At 45.3% G+C, this 23554-nt stretch overlaps 1 protein-coding gene across 1 annotated transcript in view; it reads left to right on the plus strand.

Moving 5' to 3' along the window:
• Positions 1–20916, plus strand: part of VPS8 (VPS8 subunit of CORVET complex) — a 280105-nt gene extending 259189 nt beyond the window's left edge. The window contains exons 47-48 of the mRNA XM_036850709.1: positions 16894–16974; positions 20195–20916. Of these exons, the coding sequence (XP_036706604.1) occupies positions 16894–16974; positions 20195–20344 (231 nt within the window). The 3' untranslated portion in view covers positions 20345–20916. The remainder of the gene's footprint in view (positions 1–16893; positions 16975–20194) is intronic.
• Positions 20917–23554: the final 2638 nt, after the last annotated feature.

A 23554-nucleotide genomic window follows, 5' to 3' on the forward strand; every position in this document is an offset into this window, starting at 1 on the left:
AGCAGATAGCTTTCAGCTCATCCTTCTCTAGGAATTGTCCTCAGCTAAAGTGATGTATCTTGCCAACAGTGACAGCCTTTTCTTGAGAGTGGCCTGCATCTAATGTCTAGTGATTGAAGGGTTATAAAGGCCAGAACACCTTGTCTTAATGCAGGACAATTTCCTCAAAGCCATCTTAGCTCCAGAACTCTCCTTGGGATCACCTGGGGCCTGTGTTGTGATTGCATCACAGTTTAACTTCTCCCTCTGCCCACTTCTGCATCCTTTACTTCCCCAGAGGTTTCCATTCCAAGCACCCACCAGTAACTGCCAGCACATAGATCTCCATCTTAGCGTCTTTTTTCCAGGGAAGGCAGCTGGTAACACCTTGTATGCAATGTCCTTTTTCCCTCTGGCTGCTTTCAAGTTTTCCTCTTTATCTTTGTTCTTCAGCAATGATATGCCTAGGTGTGGATTTCTTTATGTTTTTTTTTCTTGGGGTTCATTAAGATTCTTGGATCTATATGTTTAATATTTTCATCAATTTTGGAAAACTTTTGGCCATTATTTCTTGAAATATATTTTCTGCCCCAATTTCTCCCTTCTAGGCCTCTAATTACACATATATTACACAGTTTAATGTTCCACAGGTCACTGAGGCCTTTTTCATTATTTTTACCTTATTTTCTCTCTATGCTTCAATTTGAATAATTTCTATTGTCATGGCTTCAAATTCACTGATCTTTTCTTCTGCAGTATCAAATCTACTGTCAAGATCATCCAGTGAGTTTTTCACATAAGATATTATGCTTGTCAGTTCTACAATTTCCATTTAGTTATTTTTGTCTTCCTTCTACTTAGGATTTAATTTGCTTTTCTTTTTCTAGCTTCTTAAAGTGGAAACTTAGTAAGCCTTTCTTCTTACCTAATATAAAACTTTAAAGCTATAAATTTCTGTCTAAGCACTACTTCAGCTGCATCCCACAAATTTTGATAATGTTATACTTTCATTATTATCTTGAAATATTTTCTGTTTTACCTTGTGATTTCTTCTTCACTTATTGGTTATTCAGAAGTATATTATTTTAATTTTCAAATATTTGAGGTTTCTTTAGATACATTATTGTTTTGGATTTCTAATTTAATTCTGTTGTGGTCAGAGAGCATACCCTGTAAGATATAAATCTTTGGAAAGTCATCGAGACTTTTTTATGGGCAAGCATATGGTCTCTCTATGTGAACATTATTCATGCACTTGAAAAAAGTGTAATCTACAGTTGTTGGGTATAATTCCTATAAATTTCAATTAAGCAAAGGTTAGGCAAAGAGTAGCCAAGCATAGAGTATACAGGTATCAGAGATTTTAAACCAATTGGGGGGCATTTCTTGTTGGTCCAAAAGCTTTTCTCTCTTGTAGACAGCAAATTGGTGTCTAAACGAAATAGAGTACAACCATGGTGCACCAGTGTTCTTTTTCCTTTGGTTTGTAATTATGTTGTTAACTTGAATTGGGTTTTGCTAATTTCAGGATTATACTTGCTTTTCCAGTTGACTCTATACTCCTTGTTATCAGGTAATCATTTTAGCCAGTTAAAATGGGCAGGAATACTGGAACTTAAAATGTTTCAGCAATCACAACTCTGATAAAAAATCATTAAGGACCCTACCCTCAGAGGAGAGCTTTGTCATAATTGCTACCCCACAGTGGCATCCATCAAGATAATGGTTTGACTTTCTTCTTAAGTAGACCACAATCAGTTAGATAATCAAAGGGTAGCAAGCCTTAATTACATATATGAATTCCCTGTTTTAATTTTTTTTAATAAGACAAAGGGGGATTTCTGACTAACAGAAAATGCCACACCACTAAAGAGCTTTCTTTGTGAGTGTTCTTCCCATAAAAGTAAATCTTTCTGGATTCTTTTAGATTTTCCTTTCCTGACAGAAAGAAAAAGCAAGATTGGAGGAACCACGATATACCATGTAGCAAAATGCAAGTTTGCATAGGAGAGTGTGCCCTCAGGAAGGAAAGAGGCTGGGGGTCCCAGCCTAGTTGTCATTCACCTCATTTCCTGGTACTTTCATTTTTCATTTCTAGTTATAATGGTCCTGGTCTGTGTCCTGACATATCCGGATGATGCCGACTCTAGATAATGCCTCCATTACATGGGAATGGCAACACCCAGCAATTATTTTTTCATCTGTTTGGGAGTTTGAGCTTCCCATTACACCAAGATGACCAACCCTTTGTTATAATAGTAATAATAATCCCTGTTAAGATAATAGGCAAGTTTTCATGAATTTAACCAAGGAACTACATTAGTTATTTAAAAGTTCAAACTACATTCTGCAGTTGCCTAATCCGTTTTTTAATTTAATCCTTTCTTTTAGGCATAATGAGATAGTCAGTTTTTGCCACCATGGATTTTCCCCAGGTTGTTGCCTTTCAAAGCAGGTTAGGCAAGGAGTAGCCAAGCATAGACAGGGTATACAGGTATCAAAGACTTTAAACCAATTGGGGGGCATTTCTTCTTGTGAGGGAGCAAAATGGGTGGACAACCAAAAAACAAAAAAATACTGTGTCCCTTGTATAGTGACACAGAATTAGTGGCACTGACCTCATGGATGGCCCCAAGGATCCTGACAGGTACTTGGGCAGATGCCCTGTCAGCCCCCAGCACACTGGGCAGCTCAGGTTGTCCTCGGGAGTCCCTAGTACCTCACACACTCGTAGCACCTTATGTTGCTAATGTGGGTAGTGGGCTTAGGGTTAGACCTATTATCAGGAGCTGCCCTGTCTCTTACAAATTGTATTTTAACATGTCTGAACCTCAGTTTCCTCCCATGTAAATTAGAGACAATCAAATCTACGTGTTGGGTTAATATACACGTCAAACACGAAAGTAGTAGAATAAGGCCAGAGACCTAAATAGATGACAGGAAACGTTTTCTCCATTTCCTTCTCCTCCCCTTCTTCCCTCCCCTCCACTCCCCTCACAAGAGCCTTGTGAGGTAGGCTATGCAGGTAATCTTCTGTTCTGTAGATGAGATAACTGACATCAAGGGTATCAACACAACTAATTAGTGTCAGCCAAGTTCAGAGTTTTTTTCTGTGGTGGCAGAAGACATTCATGACCTGGTGTGTGCACAAAACTGTCTTCTCATCATGTGTGAGGTCTCTCACTGCAAGAGCTTAGCTTGGTCCTTAGCACTGTTGGCTTTCACGGGGCTTCTGCAGCCCAGTCTTCCAAGGTGCACTTTTAGGCCTGACACTAATAGCTGTAGACGATATTCATCGGATCTGCTGTCTTTGTCTCCTGGGCTTTTTGTTGAGACCTCAGAGCCCTGATAGGATGTTTCTTTAACTAAAAAGCAGAATCGTGGAGGATCCCCTGAAGGAGGTGAGAGGCCATCAGTGTTTCAAGAGCATGGCTCAGATATTGACCCCAGCTAGTCCTAGTGTGCTCCCCCCTTTTTTAATTTTTATTGGCGTAAAGTTGATTTACAATGTTGTGTTAGTTTCAGGTGTACAGCAAAGTGAATCAGTTATACATATACATATATCCACTCTTTTTTAGATTCCTTTCCCATATAGGCCATTACAGAGCACTGAGTAGAGTTCCCTGTGCTATACAGCAGGTTCTTATTAGTTATCTATTTTATATATAGTAGTGCGTATATGTCAATCCCAGTCTCCCAGTATATCCCTCCCTCCCCCTTATCCCCTGGTAACCATAAGTTTGTTTTCTATTATGTTCGTGACTCTACTTCTGTTTTGTAAATAAGTTCATTTGTACCCTTTTTTTTAGATTCCACATATAAGTGATATCGTGTGATATTTGTCTTTCTGTGTCTGACTTAACCTCATTCAGTATAATAATCTCTAGGTCCATCCATGTTGCTGCAAATGGCATTATTTTGTTCTTTGCTATGGTTCCATTGTATATATGTACCACATCTTCTTTATCCATTCCTCTGTTGATGGACATTTCAGTTGCTTCCATGTCCTGGCTAATATAAATAGTGCTGCAATGAACATTGGGATGCATTTATCTTTTCGAATTATGGTTTGCTCCAGGTATGTGCTCAGGAGTGGGATTGCTGGGTCATATGGTAGTTCTATTTTTAGTTTTTTAAGGAACCTCCATACTGTTCTCCATAGTGGCTGTATCAATTTACATTCCCACCGACAGTGCAGGAGAGTTCCCTTTTCTCCACACCCTCTCCAGCATGTATTGTTTGTAGATATTTTGATGATGGCCATTCTGACTAGTGTGGGGCAATACACATTTGATTTGCATTTCTCTAATAAATAGTGATGTTGAGCATCTTTTCATGTGCTTTTTGGCCATCTGTATGTCTTGTTTGGAGAAATGTCTATTTAGATCTTCCACCCACTTTTTGATTGGGTTGTTTTTTGATATTGAGCTGCATGAGCTGTTTGTACCTAGTGTGCTCCTGACACAGCCTTCTGAGTCCCTTGAAAGTGACTTTCTGTCAGGCTTTTTCCAGACCGATACCAAGAACATGGCAAGTAGAAGAAACCTCTGGGACTGGACTGCCCAAGTTCACATCTGGGCTCTGCCACCAGCCAGTGACCCTGGGCACATCCTGCACCCAGGACCTTAGTTCTTTCAAAGGTAAAATGAGGATAACAAAAGAACCAACTTCATGGGGTGTTTGTGATGATTAGATGAGGTGAGATAATACGCGTTCAGGGCTTGGAACACACTGGCACACAGTAATCACTTGCTCAGTAACTGTTAGCTGCTGCAGTGGTGGTTGTTACTCCTTTTCACACCTTAGAAGACTTAAACCAGCATTTTCTTCCTCTGCTATGAAAAGTCACTGTGCTCTTTCTTTTTAATTGTGGTTTTGAAGGTCTTGGTTTTTATGGATATTTTCGGTCAGCCTTTCACATTTCCACCTCCAACCTCAAATACTCTCTTCCCTTATAGCTGGTTCTAAGTGAAATCTCCTTAAGAGATGTTCTGCCAGGTGTTTCCCTCCTCTCTCCAGTCAGCTTAGCAATGTACCTGCTTATTTTATTATTTCTTCACCTGATTCATTATTAGCTTTGAGCTAATTGAGAGTTTTGAGGCATTGGGAAATGAGGGTGTGTGAGGGGCCAGGTTCTGTGTGAAAGCAGACTGTGCCGTGGGTGGGACTTTTAGGAAAGGTGTTTTCTGTTTGCAGGTGGGGAAGGAAGTATGGCTTCAATCTTACCTCTGAAGTCAGAGTTTCATCTTAGGCAAAAGTGTTAAATATTAAGGACCTCTAGTTTGCAACAGCTTAGGTGGTGGCAAAAGTCTGACTCTATTAGAAAGAGAAGGATTTGGTAGTGAGGCCGAGGCAGGTGGGAGCAGGTGGGCAATACCGTTCTCATTCCGTTCATTCTGCTCCATCTGTGCCCCCATCCCCGCCAGCCAGTTACAGAGCTGCCAGTAGAAGGCTCCTGGAGTGCATGCAGACAAATACTCGTGTTGCAGAATTAGACTGGGTTCCCCTGTCATGTGCTCGTGTGGGAAGACAATCAGGAAGGGAAAGGTTGGGATTTTGATTTCAGGACCTTGTTCGTTGTGGAGAATAAGCCACAAACAAGCAGAGCTTAAGTCTTCTGTGACTGTCCCTGTCTGCATGTGTGACTCGGAAGGCTCTGTATCCAGAATCCCTAGTGTTATTATCCATATTCCTAGGAACCCAGCCTTCAGGGTGGCAGGGATCATAGTTGCTTCCTGTATCAAGCTTGATGTGCTGGTTACGAGGCCTGTGGATCCTGAAAGCCCTGGTTTGTTTTCTTCCTTGCAACGAATGTAATTACAGCTCTCACTTCCACCACGTCTGGGAGTCACTGAGCTTTTTGAGTCACTATGTCAGCCCAGCATCCCTCTCCCTGCGGCTCTCCCAGATCATCAGAGCCTCATTTTCCCCCGGATTTACTTTAATGCTGAGTGTTACAAGGTCATTTCCAGGGTTGTCATTGCTTCTTCCTCTAATGTTCAGCTGCAGTTTAATTTTCAGCTCTTATCACTGGACTTCATCACATGGGAAGAAAGAAATTTGCTCTAGCAGATAGTATCAAATATGTTTTTCTTTCTCTTACAATTGGAAAATCACTCCTGATCAGTTCTGTGCTAGTGGGTTAGATGGTCTAGGTAGGCTGCTTTATGTTTAAGGATTTGCCAAACTGAGACTATGTTCAAATTTTGTTGCTCCCACTTTTGTGCGTGACACTGATTTGGCAAATCAGTTTCTCTGTACAGCGTCTTAGACTGAATCTACTGTTTCTCTTCAGGGCTATCATGGGTCTTTGTGACAGTGTCTGTAGTTGGTTGCCCTAGTTTGCTTCTGATGATGCAGTAAAATCCATGATTAGCTTCAGTAAACACCACTAGCTTACTTGAATCTTTCGTGCCCTAAATGCCTGTTGTCTCATGGCACCCGCATCTCCCCAGGATGGTAGAGTGTGGCCTATGGTGGCACTGCCCTTCAATAAATTGGAACACAGACCCAGCGGAGCAATGCAACCTGCTCAGCTTACACAGGGAGCTATGACCGGATGAGCGCTCAAGTTTCCTGCTTCTCAGCCCAGTGCTCTTCCTTCCAGGTGCTTCCGCAGGGAGCAGAGATAACACAGGCACAATAGTCGCGGCCGATTACTGACCATCGAATAGGTGTCAGGACCATACGTCATCTCTGATCCTCACAGGTCTGCAGAGTAGTGTTTTACAACTAAAGAAGCTGAGAGAAGCTAAAAAACTTGGCCAGAGCCACTCACTAGTCATCATAGAATCCAGGTAGAGCCCAGGTCTGTGCAAGCCATGCCCTGTGTTCCCCTTCCTGCATTGCAGGCGGTTTAGAAACACCCCAGTGACTGTAAGTAGAAAATCTGCTCGCCCTTCCCATCCCTTCAGCAGATAATTATCAGCAGATAATTATTTCACAGCTGTTCTGTGCCAGGCACAGTGCTGGGTGCCGTGAGCGAGAACCGGCGCCCTGCCCTTGGAGCACTCCTTTCTCGAAGCTTTCCCTCCACTGTCCCTTCTCTCTCTCCTGCAACATCCACCCCTCCCTCTGTTGCCAGGCCAGTCTTGTCTGCACTGTGCTCTGACGTCTCCTTTCTTTCCATTTTCGGTGGCCATGTTAGGACTAGGTACACACGACCAGTATCGTGTATAGACTGGTAACACTTACTGAGGACTTACTGAGTCTTGGGTGTTTACTGCATGCTCCACGTGCATTACCTTCTTAATCTTCTCAGACACACATACACACACACACACCCCTAGCTCAGAGTGAATAGGTAACTTGCCAGTGATTGTAGTGCCAGTGATTGGTGACGCAGGGTGTGGGCTCAGGCAGGCAGGCTCTAGAGCCCAGGCTTTTGTCTACCAGCTGCCGCAGTATCACGGGCACTTGGAAAGAAGGCTTTGGTCATGTGGGACCGAGGGCCCTGCACAGGATGTGCCAGAGCAACAACAGAAAGAGGCTTTTAACCAAAAGTCCCACTGGTTTGGTAAATTTCCATTCCTTCTTACAAGGGTTGGTATCTTCTGACATTTGAAAAATAATACTTTCCCCAAAAGTGAATTAAATAGGATGAAATAGATATTTCACTGAGATACAGGATAAACATGTCAGAAATCACAAAGAATCTTTTTACGAAGTCCAAGTTCTTGGAAAAAGGAAGACAAATGCCAGTGATTTCACACTGGGCCAAGAGAGCAAATTGCTGCCTGCTCTTGTTCCTAAAATGGACAGTGCAGAGTAAAGCAGGATGTTCAGCAAATGTTTGTTGAACACTTGCTGGCTGTAGAGCACTGGGAATAAAGGATTAATAAGATAAAGTTCTGATATTTAAGGAGTTCACAGGCTAACAGGGAGACAGGTAAACAGATAATTACACTATAGCACAACAATGCAGTTGTGGACGGGCCATGTGGCAGCTAATCTACTGACAGGACGGGATGGGGGCGCTTGGGGAGAGGGCTGGAGCTGAGCCTTCCTAAGTATTTACTCTCATGTGTGCAAGAGTGTAATCTGGACCCAAAAATGTTGTAATTTCCGGGACCTTTTGATGGTATATGTAGATAATGTGAGAGCGTGTTTCAAACAAGGCTGCCCTGGCAAGTATGCTGTATATGGTTATTATACCTCAGTAACCTCTCAAGCTTTGCTTATCAGCTCTGGAGAGGGTGATCTTTTTGTGGGGTTTTTAATGTCCCAAAATCTGTGAGACATTTAAGCTCCTCTTGATTTACTCATCTTTATATCCCAGGCACTGATATAGCAGAGGTCCCAGAAATATCTGTTGAACAACAGAACTGGATCCCCATTTGTGAGGCCTGGAGGTGAGTGGGCCGGACCCTGCATAGGGCGGGGCATAAAACCGCTAAACTGGCCTTCTCTGGACAAGCTGCCTGCCCAGGGCCCTGTCCCTTCCCTCATTCTCACCCCGCCTCACTGCTGGAACCCTCAACCCAAGGAGAAGAGTACAGAAATCCTCACCTTAGTGATGTATTAGTCATTCCCTGAATGCTTCCTTTTTTTAAATATTCCGTCTTGTTCCAGGAAGGATTTTAAGACAGGTAAGCATCTACTGGGTCCTAGGCACGTCTACAAATAGCTCTGCTGTTTTACCTCAGATGACTTGTATTCAGATAGTTTTCCACAGAGACAGCACGGCCTGGCCAAGAATAGGGCATCTCTGTCCTGCAGCACCTTTGCTTCCAGAGGGTCCCAGGGCAGCCCCAGCAGTGGCTCCTTTGTTCAGTATCTGGTTGTCCAGGATGATGGCTTGTGTTATAAGAAAGGTCCTGTCACCTTCAGTTATTTCACACTCATGGAACCACCACGTTTTTCGATTTCTGAAGGATGTCGTTGTTGGAAAACCCCTTCCCTGGGTATCTCCAAGGAGTTTAAGGGCCTAGAGGGGGCATATGATGATGACAAGCCCAGAACTCAGTGCAACCCTGCACACGTATCTGGACATGTCGTGTTTGAAATTATGGATCTGCGTGTGTGTATGTGTTTGTGTGCACACTTACCTATTTGTTACTCCAGCTTTTCTCCCAGGAGAGGGGGACTAGGGTTTATAAGGTAGAGGTCCTGGTTATGACCCTTACTGGATTGTGAATTTTTGATTTGTGTTGGGCAAGTCTCCTAGCCTTCCTTTCCTCAATTTGCACAATCCCGTTCACTTATGTAGTAGAGTAGGTGTAGGGCTTGCAATTCAGTAGGATTCAAAATAAACCATATGGCAGAAACATTCTTACCTTATTAAATTTTCTTACTATACCCAAGGGTTTCTAAGATGCATTGGAACTCATTGAAAGTTGAATACAACATACCTAATTGGGACACTTAGAAAAAGAGAAATGCTGGTTGATTGGTTGATTTGGTACAGTCAAATCAGAAGAAGGCAAATGCCCATAAGCTGAGAGTGTCCTGCTCCCATTAGGACGCAGTGAGGACAGGAAGTCCAGCTGTGCTGGGCTGTTCTAGGTACAGATTAGCGCTGTGCTGCTCCAAGTGTCACCTGGGAGCATGTGAGAAACACTGAATCTCAGACCCCACCCCAGACCTTCTAACCAGAATCTGCATTTTAACAAGATCTTTCTGCGATTCTTATGCACGTGAAAGATATCGCTTGGAGAAGTGCTGGATCAGAAAACATGGGTTGGACTATCATTTGAGACTCCTGCACTTTCTGCCTCAGTGAGCAAACTTCCAGGGGCTAGAGCCATTTATTCTGTGCCTGGAATAGACTCATCTGCTGTGTAATGCTTCCTGGGGATGAAAGCGTGATTCTATTTTTAACAGTAGCATTTTCTACTTTTTTTTTTTTTTAATCTTATTAGAGTATAGTTGATTTACAATGTTGTGTTAGTTTCAAGTGTACAGCAAAGTGATTCAGTTATACATATACGTATATTCATTCTTTTTCAGATTCTTTTCCATATAGGTTATTACAGAAGATTGAGTAGAGTTCCCTGTGCTGTACAGTAGGTCCTTGTTAGTTGTCTATTTTATATTATAGTAGTATGTATATGTTAATCCAAAACTCCCAATCTATCCCTCCCCCCAACATTTCCCCGTTGGTAACCATAAGTTTGTTTTCAAAATCTCTGAGTCTGTTTTGTAAATAAGTTCATTTGTATCACTTTTGAAAATTAGGTTCTACATATCAGTGATATCATATATTTGTCTTTTCTCTGTATATTTGTCTTTCTCTGTCTAACTTACTTCACTTAGAGATTACTGAGTCCATCCATGTTGCTGCAAATGTCATTATTTCATTCTGTTTTATGGCTGAGTAATATTCCATTGTATATATGTACCACATCATCTTTATCCATTCCTCTGTCAGTGGACATTTACATTGCTTCCATGTCTTGGCTATTGTAAATAGTGTTGCAGTGAACATTGGAGTGCATGTATCTTTTCAAATTATGGATTTCTCTGGATATTATGCCCAGGAATAGGATTGCTGGATCATATGGTAGCTCTATTTTTAGTTTTTTAAGGAACCTCCATACTGTTCTCCATAGTGGCTGTATCAATTTACATTCCCACCAGCAGTGCAAGATGGTTCCCTTTTCTCCACACGCTCTCTAGAATTTATTGTTTGTAGACTTTTTGATGATGGCCCTTCTGACCGGTGTGAGGTGACACCTCATTGTAGTTTTGATTTGCATTTCTCTAATAATTAGTGATGTTGAGCATCTTTTCATGTGCTTTTTGGCCATCTGTATGTCTTCTTTGGAGAAATGTCTATTTAGATCTGCCCATTTTTTTACCAGGTTGTTTGTTTTTTTGATATAGAGTTGCATGAGCTGTTTGTATATCTGGGAGATTAATCCCTTGTCAGTCACTTTGTTTGCAAATATTTTCTCCAATTCTGTGGGTTTTCTTTTCATTTTGTTTATGGTTTCCTTTGCTGTGCAAAAGCTTTGAAGTTTCATTAGGTCCCATTTGTTTATTTTTGTTTTTATTTTCATTATTCTAGGAGGTGGATCAAAAAAGATCTTGCTGTGATTTATGTCAAAGTATGTTCTCCCTATGTTTTCCTCTAAGAGTTTTATAGTGTCCAGCCTTACATTTGTCTTTATTCCATTTTGAGTTTATTTTTGTATATGGTGTTAGAGAATGTTCTAATTTCATTCTTTTACATGTGGCTGTCCAGTTTTTCCAGCACCACTTACTGAAGAGACTGTCTTTTGCCCATTATATATTCTTGCCTCCTTTGTCGTAGATTAATTGATCATAGGAGCATGGGTTTACTTCTGGGCTTTCTATCCTATTCCATTGATCTGTATTTCTGTTTTTGTGCCAGTGCCATACTGTCTTGATTACTGTAGCTTTGTAGTATAGTCTGAAGTCAGGGAGCCTGATTCCTCCAGCTCCATTTTTCTTTTTCATGTTTGCTTTGGCAGTCAGGGGTCTTTTGTGTTTCCGTACAAATTTAAAATTTTTTTGTTCTAGTTCTGTGAAAAATGCCATTAGTAATTTGATCAGGATTGCATTGAATCTTTAGATTGCCTTGGGTGGTGTAGTCATTTTCACAATATTGACTCTTCCAATCCAAGAACATGGTGTATCTTTCCATCTGTTTGTGTCATCTTTGATTTCTTTCATCAGTGCCTTATAGTTTCAGAGTACAGGTCTTTTGCCTCCTTAGGTAGGTTTATTCCTAGGAATTTTATTCTTTTTGATGTGATGGTAAATGGGAGTGTTTCCTTAATTTCTCTTTCTGATCTTTCGTTGTTAGTGTATAGGTATGCAAGAGATTTCTGTATATTAATTTTCTTTCCTGCAACTTTACTGAATTCACTGATGAGCTCTGGTAGTTTTCTGGTAGCATCTTTAGGAGTTTCTACATATAGTGTCATGTCATCTGCAAACAGTGACAGTTTTATTTCTTCTTTTCCAATTTGGATTCCTTTTATTTCTTTTTCTTTTCTGATTGCCATGGCTAGGACTTCCAAAACTATGTTGAATAAAAGTGGTGAGGGTGGACATCCTTGTCTTGTTCCTGATCTTAGAGGGAATGCTTTCAGCTTTTCACTGTTGAGAATGATGTTAGTTGTGGGTTTGTCATATGCATTTTCTACTTCTCATCTGACTTGACCTTTGCTTTCCCAAAATGATTTGAGTTGGCTTCCAAAATATAACCAACTGGATGAAAAAGTGAGGAAATCTAGATTTTAAAAACCTGTATGCCTGTGGAAACTAATATAAAACCAGATTATAAAAGCACACATAAATGTTTGCCACCAAGTCTTGTGCAGCTGCTAGACTTATGTAGCTGACCACTTAAAGTTTTGAGTTCCCTAGTGACAGAAACAAAAAAGAAAACACAATTAGTAGCAAGTCTACACAACTAGTAACTGTGTCCAACAGTTTTTCTCAGCACAGGGTCTGATGGGAATTTCTTCAGTGGATCATCACAAGTAGCCTGTACATCTGCATTTTCAAAACAAGTACAGTAGTACATTTTGTGAGATTTTTTTTCTTACATTATCCCTTCAAGGCAAAGGGCTGTTTTCAAGGCAAAGGGCTGTTTTATAGAAGTGTTTCTATAAGGAGAGACCTTTTCTTGCTCTTGCTGCTTTGTCATCTTCCACCTTCACCTTTACAACCTCCTTGTTAATTAACCTGCCTTAACAGCCCCAGCCCCTGCTGCCTTACCTAGTCCACTCCTGATGCCATTCCACTTGGACCCTCCTTGTTAAACCACATCACGGAGTAACCAGGGAATAAACAAAGGTAAGATCAGGGCAGCTTGGTCCCTTGTCATATGGACTGTGGCGCTGGCGGGCCCCACAGCTGAGGTTTTGAATGGCCAGTGAAAGGCAGGTGTCATCCTTGTTCTTAACCTGTCCTGCTGCCCCGTTCATGCCAGTAGTACTGAAGGGATTTGGAAAATCGGGGGAGGACCAGTGTTAAGTATCTCAAAGGTATTTATATATTTTCTCTTTTTGCTTGTTTGAGCTTGGTTTGCAGTATTTCTCAAACCTGCTGATCATCTTTAGCTTGGAACTCCCCTGTGCGTCTTACTTAGTATCTATTGCAAGTGTGATACTCCACACATGTTGTAAGAATAGGATAGTTTTTGTACCAAATTATATTGAGAAGAAGTGTTTCTTAAAGTGTCAAGGCAAGTTTAAACATTATCAGATTAGAGGATGATCCCTCCATGTATCTGGCAGACCCAGAGGTGTGAGTCTAGAATGAAAAGCAGGACCCCTATGGTCCGTCCTTTTCTCTTTCTGGCTGCCCTGCTTGGGATTCCCATCAGGCCATCCTCAGCCATTCCCACATCGCTGAGAGCATCAGGAAGAACTGAGGCAGCTGTGTCCTGGGCTGGTCTCTGGGGCATCATCGTGGGATTCCAGAAGCCCAGGAACTGTGAGCCTCCTTATTGACAGCTGCTCTTTTGATCTTGAAGCAGATCCTTTCACAAAGAAGAAGCTGTGAAGTCATTTCACAATCATTAGCATGATTCATTCAGGGGTATTGCTTCTTTCCATTCTCTCTTAGTGCTTAGTAGGTTTTTTCCCCCTAAGGGTGGTGAAAATTTTGAAGAAGCAAAGTCATTCCTGGAACACAAGTTTACATAACCTCTTAAAGTTGTAATGCTGTTTAAACTTCAAATCTTTGGGGGTGGGGGAGAATGAACACAGCAGAACCTTCCTCCTAGAGTGGTTGTGAGGGTTTAATGAGGTCATCCATGGAAAACATTTAGCACACAGGGCTTGGCATGTAGGAAATGCTCAGTACATGGTAACTGTTCTGAGTGATGTTATTTGCTCTGTGCCTCCCCTGTTCCTGAACTTCTTCCACATCCTGGATGCAGGCAATTGTTTATATCACTGTTTTGGTGGCCATTCCTGCCAGGACTTTCTTATATACAGAACGAGTCTCCAGACCACCTTTTGCAGCTCCCTTCAGTCCCAGAACCCTCGCTCAGCCCTCAGGGATGGGTGCCAATGTCAACACCTTCATCACTGAAACAAACACACCATCGTTTAACTGAGGGTGCTCTAAACTGTGGTAATAAAAACCAGCATAATTTTTCACAAAACTAGAACAAAAAATTTCACAATTTGTATGGAAACACAAAAGACCCCGAATAGCCCAAGCAATCTTGAGAAAGAAAAACGGAGCTGGAGGAATCACACTCCCTGACTTCAGACTATACTACAAAGCTACAGTAATCAAGACAGTATGGTACTGGCACAAAAACAGAAATATAGATCAATGGAACAGGATAGAAAGCCCAGAGATAAACTCACGCACATATGGTCACCTTATCTTTGATAAAGGAGGCAAGAATATAGAGCGGAGGGCTTCCCTGGTGGCGCAGTGGTTGAGAATCTGCCTGCCAATGCAGGGGACACGGGTTCGAGCCCTGGTCTGGGAAGATCCCACATGCCGCGGAGCAACTAGGCCCATGAGCCACAACTACTGAGCCTGCGCATCTGGAGCTTGAGCTCCGCAACAAGAGAGGCCGCGACAGTGAGAGGCCCACGCACCGTGATGAAGAGTGGCCCCTGCTCGCTGCAACTAGAGAAAGCCCTCGCACAGAAACGAAGACCCAACACAGCCAGAAAGAAAGAAGCTTTCATTTAAAAAAAAAAAAAAAAAAAAAGAATATACAATGGAGAAAAGACAGTCTCTTCAATAAGTGGTGCTGGGAAAACTGGACAGCTACATGTAAAAGTATGAAATTAGAACACTCCCTAACACCATACACAAAAATAAACTCAAAATGGATTAAAGACCTAAATGTAAGGCCAGACACTATCAAACTCTTAGAAGAAAACATAGGCAGAACACTCTATGACATAAATCACAACAAGATCCTTTTTGACCCACCTCCTAGAAAAATGGAAATAAAAACAAAAATCAACAAATGGGACCTAATGAAACTTAAAAGCTTTTGCACAGCAAAGGAAACCATAAACAAGACGAAAAGGCAACCCTCAAAATGGGAGAAAATATTTGCAAATGAAGCAACTGACAAAGGATTAATCTCCAAAATTTACAAGCAGCTCATGCAGCTCAATATCAAAAAAACAAACAACCCAATCCAAAAATGGGCAGAAGACCTAAATATACATTTCTCCAAAGAAGATATACAGATGGCCAACAAACACATGAAAGAATGCTCAACATCATTAATCATTAGAGAAATGCAAATCAAAACTACAATGAGATACCATCTCACACCGGTCAGAATGGCCATCATCAAAAAAGCTACAAACAATAAATGCTGGAGAGGGTGTGGAGAAAAGGGAACACTCTTGTACTGTTGGTGGGAATGTAAATTGATACAGCCACTATGGAGAACAGTATGGAGGTTCCTTAAAAAACTAAAAATAGAACTATCATACAACCCAGCAATCCCACTACTGGGCATATACCCTGAGAAAACCATAATTCAAAAAGAGTCATGTACCAAAATGTTCATTGCAGCTCTATTTACGATAGCCAGGACATGGAAGCAACCTAAGTGTCCATCAACAGATGAGTGGATAAAGAAGGTGTGGCACATATATACAATGGAATATTACTCAGCCATAAAAAGAAACAAAATTGAGTTATTTGTAGTGAGGTGGATGGACCTAGAGTCTGTCATACAGAGTGAAGTAAGTCAGAAAGAGAAAAACAAATACCGTATGCTAACACATATATATGGAATCTAAGAAAAAAAAATGGTCATGAAGAACCTAGGGGCAAGACGGGAATAAAGACGCAGACCTACTAGAGAATAGACTTGAGGATATGGGGAGGGGGAAGGGTAAGCTGTGACAAAGTGAGAGAGTGGCATGGACATATATACACTAGCAAACGTAAAATAGATAGCTAGTGGGAAGCAGCCGCATAGCACAGGGAGATCAGCTCGGTGCTTTGTGACCACCTAGAGGGGTGGGATAGGGAGGGTGGGAGGGAGGGAGACGAAAGAGGGAAGAGATATGGGAACATATGTATATGTATAACTGATTCACTTTGTTATAAAGCAGAAACTAACACACCACTGTAAAGCAATTATACTCCAATAAAGATGTTAAAACAAAAAACAAAAAAAAAACCCAGCATATACTGAGCCTTTATGGGGCGGGGGCAGGCAGGTAAAAGACACTTTAAATACGGATCTCATCTAATTTAATGTTCAGTAACCTCATAAGGAAGCAATATCCTGTCTCACAAGTCAGAGCAGGAACTTGCCTAAGGTCATGTAGCAGGTTGGTGTCAGAACTGGTATTCCGGTTCACCTCTGACTCCAAAGCCTATGGCGGCCTCTGCCAGGATCCCATTTCTTCCTCTAGCTGTGAGTTGGATCGGATCCACTGAGAGTAGGACCACAGTGTTGGGCGCAGTAACCAGTGGAACAAAGCGAGACTGCTGGAGAAGCAAGTTAGACTCCCCCTCTCCCAAAAGCAGACTAAAATCTCAGCCCCTTAGGTGGCTACCAGCTTTATAATGAGGCAGGGAAATGACATGCTTTTTCATGTATAACGTATCTCCACCGGCAGCACAAAGAAGGGGCATCTTTGCTGGCCGTATTCAGTGCTGGGGGTGCCAGGCTGGGTGCAGCTAAATTATTCTGCAGAGTAAAGGCCAAGAGGGACCAAGAAGCCCCAGGGGAAGCTCGTTTTTAAGTATGGAGAATCTGGAGACCACGTGGGAAGGGCCATAGGGAGGTTGTCGGCCTGGAGCTGGCACCAAGGGCGTGAGGAGGCACACGACCATTTCTAATTCATGTTCAGTAAAATATCTTATCAGTTGCTGGTAGCATGGATTTTCTTCACAGGAGTGAAGGAAGCACTGCATCCTGTTTCACCGCTGACCAAATACAGAGGCTGCCCATGGGTGTTATTATTAACCTTATTGTTTTTGATTTCTCAGGCAACCTCAGAACCTGTTCTGGATCCACAGCAGATCCAAGCATTTGATCAGCTTTGCCATCTCTACCGAGGAAGTTCTAGGGTAATGTTGGTGTGGTTGTTTACATTTTTATTTCCCTATTTATAATTAGTGTTTTGGTAACACAGTGTCCTCAGGTCCTCACTCCAGCCTCGTCCTTAGTCTGTAAGGTACCCTGGCATCCCTGTTATGGCTATGTGGAGCCCTGACCCCAGGGAGCACTCAGAACTTGGCAAAGGATGCAGAGGCAGTGGAAAGATATCTGTCCCTTACCTGCCATGGGCTGTGAGGACACAGAAGGGCATCTGTGTTTGTACTGCCTCCAGAGAGAGCAGGCATAAGCCTAATCCCTCATCTGGGAGCCTTTGTTTATACTGATGACTGCCAGATCTGCCCTAAGCCCCAGACTCTGCTGGACATCTGCACTGGTTGAATTTGTTTTGGCCATGAAAGATAAATGCTAAATTGTAGTGGCTTAACGAAAATAGAATTGTAAATATGGGCATCCCAGGGCATCTTCCACGAATCTCTCTCCAGATTTCTTCTACTTTGTGGCTCTGCCATCTCTAACATATGGCTTATATTTGCGTGATTCAGCATGGTAGCCCCAGCTCAAACCATCACATCTGCATTCCTGCTAGCAAGGTGGAGAAAAAGGAGGAAGACCATAAGCCCTCTATTTAAGGATAGTTCCTAGAAACTGTATACACCGCTTCCACTTACCTCCTTTGTCTGGAACTTAGACATGTGACCACACCTAACTGCAGTGGAGACTGGGGACATTGGTCTTGATTCCAAAAGGCCATGGGCTAAAACTACTGGAATCCTGTTACTGTAGAAGAGTACAGATTTAGAGGGCTACAGCAGTCATGCCACAACATCAGTCTGGGGGCCCCACAGGCACTTCAGAAGTGCACTTATTAACTTTTCCAACCCGCTCTTCCTTGCCCGTGCCTGTCTCTGGGTGTCATCTTCTGTCATCAGGTCACCCAAAGCAGTCACCTGCTGGCACCCTGGGCTCATCCCTCCCACCCCACCCACTCAGTAGGGAGCTCTCCTGTCTCTTTCTCCCCTTTCCTTCCAGCTCACAGAGGTCACTGCAGGTCTTCCGTCCCTTCTCCAGGCTGCTGCTTGGGCACCATCTCCAAACCCAGAAGTCCTGTTACCCCTTGCTTACAGCACTTTCCTGGCTCTCCATCACCTGAAGTGGAGTCCAAACTCTACCACCTCCTCCATGCCCCAAGTCACACCTCAATTCTAGCCAGGCCAGATTTGTTCCATAAGCTTTTCTTGGGCTTTCACAGATTGCCTATATGCTGTTTTTTATGCCTGGGCTCCCTTTGCCCACTCCCCACACACCTGCTAGGTTGCTGGCAGCCCAGAGGAAAAATGGTGTTCCCTCTTTGAGAGCTGGTCTGGGCAGAGTCTTTTATTCCAGGAAGTTTACTGAACTGGCATCACTTCCAGCCAGGCTCTGCCCCAGGAGTTGGGTTTCTGGGCCTTCTATTCTAAGGAAGTTCTGCTGCTTTAAACTGTTGAGCCACTATTCACGACTCATCAATTTCTAGAACACTAAGTTACAGAAGTAGAACACAAAAAAATCTTTTTCCTTGGAAAACAAAATATCTTTTGTGATTGATCTACTTCAGTGTCAACGTGAAAGAACTTTGGGTTTACGTAGCATCTGTCACCTGTCCTGTTATAGTATCGTACGTAACAGTCCTTGCAGAGAACTCCACATGCTGATGGGAAGCTGAGAGGGTTACGGAAGACAGAAAGTGGCACAGGTGGGGCTTGTGCAGAGCGAGGGACACCACTCTGTAACCTGCTCAGGCAGCAGTGGAAGTCCCTGCAGGGAGCCGCCTCCTGCGTGTCCTGGGCCAGCTAAGGAGTTTGCAGTCGGAGCTTTCGAGCCTGTGTTACGAATTGTGCATTGAACCATAGCCATGTGTCGGAACCAGGACCAGGCACTGGATTATTTTAGATAAATTGGCACTTTGAACCAAGGGGCCTTCAGATGTCTCCCCAGTTACCACAGCCACTGGTAGTGAGTTTTCAACAGAAGTGACAGACACGTGTGAGCCTTCTGCCACTATTGCCTGGGTGAGGAGAGAACCCTTGCTAGAGGTTGGAGAACAGCTAGAAGACAGACTACCTGGCAGGGGAGGTGAGGAGAGAGCAGGTGACAGACAAGTTATCTCCAGAGAAGGCAGAACCGTAGGCAGCTTGGCTGAGCAGAAACTGTCACAGGGACCAGAGTTCGAATCCCACGCTGCCACTCACCGCTGGGTGACCCAGGGCAAGTAACTTAACTTCTCAGGGCTCTGGGATTTTTACCTAGAGAGTGGTTGTGGAGGATTAGACATAATTCATATAAAGGACCTAGTATCCTGGTGCCTGGCGCCTAAAAGGCACTCAGGGAAGTTACCTGGAGCTTTTAGAAGTCCCGCAGACTCCGGGCTGCAGCCTGGCACCGAGAGGCTCGCCCTGCTGTGTGTGACGGCTCAGTCCTCACAGCTGCCCTCTCTCCGGGTGAAGAGGCTTGGGTGTGGCATTCAGCTCTTCTCTGACCATCAAGGGCATCTCAGGGGCTAGGCTGTCAGGCTCTGTACTTTTGCCGAAAGCCTCTCTGAGGTCAACGGAGTGGCCCCACTGAGGGCCCAAGCCTGGTTTCCCAGTGGGCTGCGTTAACACTCTCCCTCCTCACCGGCCTCCCAGAACTGAGCCTGTAACAGGGTGAGGGTAGCGCTGGCGTCGCTGGTGGACCCAGGGCAGCAGGGAGGGCACTTAGAGGAGAAGGTGGCATCTGTGAGCTTGCCTGGAGCCCCTGAGTTTGAAGTGGCAGCTGGGCGTCCACTTGGGGCTGTCCTGGTTACGAAGGAGAGGGGTCGGAGCCAGTGATCGTCATTCATCCCAAGGAGAACCCACCAAGAGGGAGCATGTGGCGTGAGCTGAGCGGAGAGTGGAGAACCGCGGCTCGGGGTGTGTGTCCACAGGGAGAGAACGGAGGCGACAGGGTCACACACCCGCTGGAGAGGGGACACTCAGAGTGAAGGAGGTTCAGGATCGGACAGCTTCCCCGTGTCAGAAAGTGTCACAGTTTGTTGTGCCCACAGGACTTACCCAGTCCAGCCGCCTCATCATCAAAGGAGGAAATTTAGGCCCTAGCAGATGACGTGAACTTGTGCAAAGTCACCGTTGCCTGTTAGCGAGATGCAGCTCTGGGGTCCACACCCGGGTCTTACCCTCCAGCCTCGGTTGACGTGTGTCCCCTCCTTTGCAGCTGGCTCTGCTTACGGAACTCTCCCAGAAGCGCGGCAGCGAGAGCCGCAGGCCGTTCAGCGGCTCCCAGAGTGGCCCTGCCTTCAACAGCGTCTTCCAGAAGGAGAACTTCCAGCTACAGCTCATACCCCCGCCTGTGACTGAGGACTGAAGACTCTCCCGGGCCTGGAGCCCAGAGACCACCCCAGCAGGTGGGGAGGGCCCCCTCTGACAGGCCTGGCCCCGCTGCCCCCAGGCTCCCGGGCGAGGCCCGAGGGCGGCTCCACGCCCGCCAACCCCGGGAGACTCCGGCTCTTCCTGATGTTGCCGCAGCATCAGCACCAGACTGGTTGATTTTGTTTTGCTTATTAAGCAAATGAATGTCATATACCTCTATCCAGTTATTTAAGAAAATGCATCTTGCCTGTTGGGACTTTTTCTCGTTTTCCCTGAAGTGTGGAGAAGAGGCGGAGCTCCTGCAGATGGCGTTTCGAGTCCGGCACAGCCCGTCTCCTCCAGCTGGTGGGCACCACGGAGCGCTGTCACCTCCTGCTGCCGTTGGGACAGGGAACAGCACAGTTGGGAAGAGTGGTTGCCAGGCTGCAGCACAGCTGAAACCTGCGTTGGAGGGAATGAAGGGCCTGCGGGAGCTGGGGCACCTCCCTTTCCATGTGTTTGTGCTTAAACCCATTTGAGTGTAAGATCTGCCATTTCTAACAATAAATGCCTCCTGTTTAAGCCCTGCTGGCTGTCTCACTCTCCGTCTGTCAAGTCATAAAGGACGTTTAGAACTCTTGTTGCCACCATTCAGTTCTATTAGCTCCAAGTCAAGGACCCTGATTGATTGGGGCAGCCCTGCCTTTATTCCATAAGCAGCTGCGTCACAAGCTCCATCCAGAGCACCAGCCACCCAGGTCCCACTCTGCCAGGGACCAGGCTGCCAGAGCAGGATTTTTCCATTTCTTGGCCTGGGCACTTCCTGTACGTCATTGAACCAACCACCGTAGGAGCTCACAGCACACGCACAGCGGCTAGGTGTCTGCCCCCCAGGCTCAGGTGCTCCCTGTGTGGTCCCTTCAGGGCCGACCGGGCTCCCAGGGACTGGCTGGCAGGTGCGCAGGGCGAGCCCACCTGTCCAGCTCCGGGCCCAAAGCCCGTGGTGCTCCTACCAGCCAGCCCAGGAACCAGCCAGCGCCTTCTGGGTGCCAGGCACCGTGCTGGGTCCTTTACGTGTGCATCATTTTTAATCCTCCAGAACAGTCCACAGGAAATGGATGTATAAACTAGATACAACTTTTAATAAAAAATATATCCTGCTTCTGCCACATCCTGGCTGTGATCCTGAGCAAGTCACTCTCAGCTTCAGTTTCTTTATAAAATAAAGCTGCAGTGAAGACTAAATGAGCCAGTACCTGAGAATGCGTAGTGCTGGGCAGGCACATGGCAAATGCCCCAGACATGTTAGCTTAGCTCTTATCACAGAACTACCCCCGAGATGGCAGCACAAGCTGCCGCCTCCTGACAGAGGTGCAAGGAGGCCACACTAGGGGACATGGTGGAGCATTAAGTGAAGTGACCACCAACTGGATGGCCCTTGAAGCCATGTGAGAGTCTCAACCCCATTCTACAGATGAGAAAGCTGAGGCTCACACTGGAAAATTTAACCAAGGCGACACACAGGAAGTAGCAAAGCACAGATCTGAACTCAGAACTGATTAATTTCAGAGCCAGTGATGCCACCTCCACAAATTCCATATCAGGTTTCTTGACGAGTCTAAAATTAAGGCCAAAGGGGCTCGACAGTCTCAAAGCAAAATGTGGTGATTGCCTGCCTTCTTCAGTCGACACTCTAAAGGGCCAAGGCAGTTTACTGAGCATCCGAGCCCCTGTTCAAACCAGGGCTGGTAAACACCAGCAAGGCACTCTCCTCCAGCCACTAACCTAGTTGGTCATCCCCAAGAGTTCTTTGTCATTCGAGTCACAGCACCACTGAATAAGTGACAGCAGCCTTATACCCAGGTCATGCCTTCTGGATTGGATTGAAGAGCCCTCTTGTCTCATCTAAGGGCAGATGAGAAACCGACTCCAGGTTTGGCCAGTGCTGGGCCCCGGGACATGCAGGCCTGAGCTGGGCCTGGTCCCTGTCCCCTCTCGTGGCACTTAGCACATGTTCTACTCTGCAGTGACGTCAGGTCCCACTTCAGAGCAGTTCCTTAGCAGAGACTTCTCTGGAAATACATCCAGGCTCAGTCAGCAGCCGTGGTTCTGCTGACATGGCCACAGGAGCTCACTGAGGGGGTGGGGGGCTCCCAGGATGGAAGAGCAGCAGCTCTGAGCACTCGCTTCCAGCCCCGGTGCTGAGCTCCAGCTGCTCTTCCGGGTCACGTGCCCACCCCTGGGCTGTGACAGGTGGTAAGAGGAAAGATCTGGGGGGAGGCTCCAGGCACCCGTCAGCTACCATTTGGGGAGGGCAGGTACCTGGTCTGAGCTGGCTCCTCCCATGCTGCGCCTGGGTGAGGGAGAGGTGGTCCTCTGAAAGGAAATCAGGGCCCTAAGAAGGGAGGGATTCTGATTTGCCAAAACGCAGCAGTGTCCATCACAGCCCCTTTCTTCTTTGTACCTGGCAAACAGTAAGTATTTGAAAGGACCATCTGAAAATAGTCAGTCAGCTCCCAGCTCAGCTGAGTGCCCCACCTCCTGCCATGGGGGGCGAGGAGGGGGATGGAGTCTCACCCAGTTCCCCATAGGAAGCAGATGGGCTGTTGGAAAGAGCCAGTCAGGAGCCCCAGGTTCTAGGCACAGGCCCCACAGGCCCACATGTGAGCTGAGGAAGGCTAGTACTCCTCTGAAAAACAGAGACGCATCTGCTCCATCTACAGCAAAGGTCCAAGTGACGTGGGGGAGATGCTTTGTAAAGGTAACATGTTACCAACCAGAGCCTACCATGGTGAGAGCGGGAGGGCAGTTGTTTGTGGAAGAGGAAAGCCAACCGGGGCCTCATCAATGATGAATGCATCAGGGAATAAATAATTCAGAGCTTTGGGGATCCTTTTAGCAGCAGTATGTTTCCACTCAGCTCTGCCTGCTGAAAATGTTTTTCCAAAGGTCCATCTCCAGAATCAGATGCGTGTGATGTGCCCAGAGCTGCAGGAAAGACCTGGTGTGTCGTCCTCTGGCAGCCCAGGGCGGACCCCAGGTCCCTGCAGAGTCTGAGGGGATCCTGAGCACCTCTGAGCTCCAGGGGGTGGCCCTGACTCATCAGAGGGTTCATCCAGTGGCCCCTCCTCTCAGGGCATCCATGGCCATCTTTCTGCCACCAGCCTCCTCCACACCCCAGTCCTCTACGAAGCCTTCCCCACTTCCCCAGGAAAGGGGCAGTTTG

This window comes from Balaenoptera musculus, chromosome 4, assembly GCF_009873245.2.
Source record: "Balaenoptera musculus isolate JJ_BM4_2016_0621 chromosome 4, mBalMus1.pri.v3, whole genome shotgun sequence".
In the NCBI taxonomy this organism is placed as follows: domain Eukaryota; kingdom Metazoa; phylum Chordata; class Mammalia; order Artiodactyla; family Balaenopteridae; genus Balaenoptera; species Balaenoptera musculus.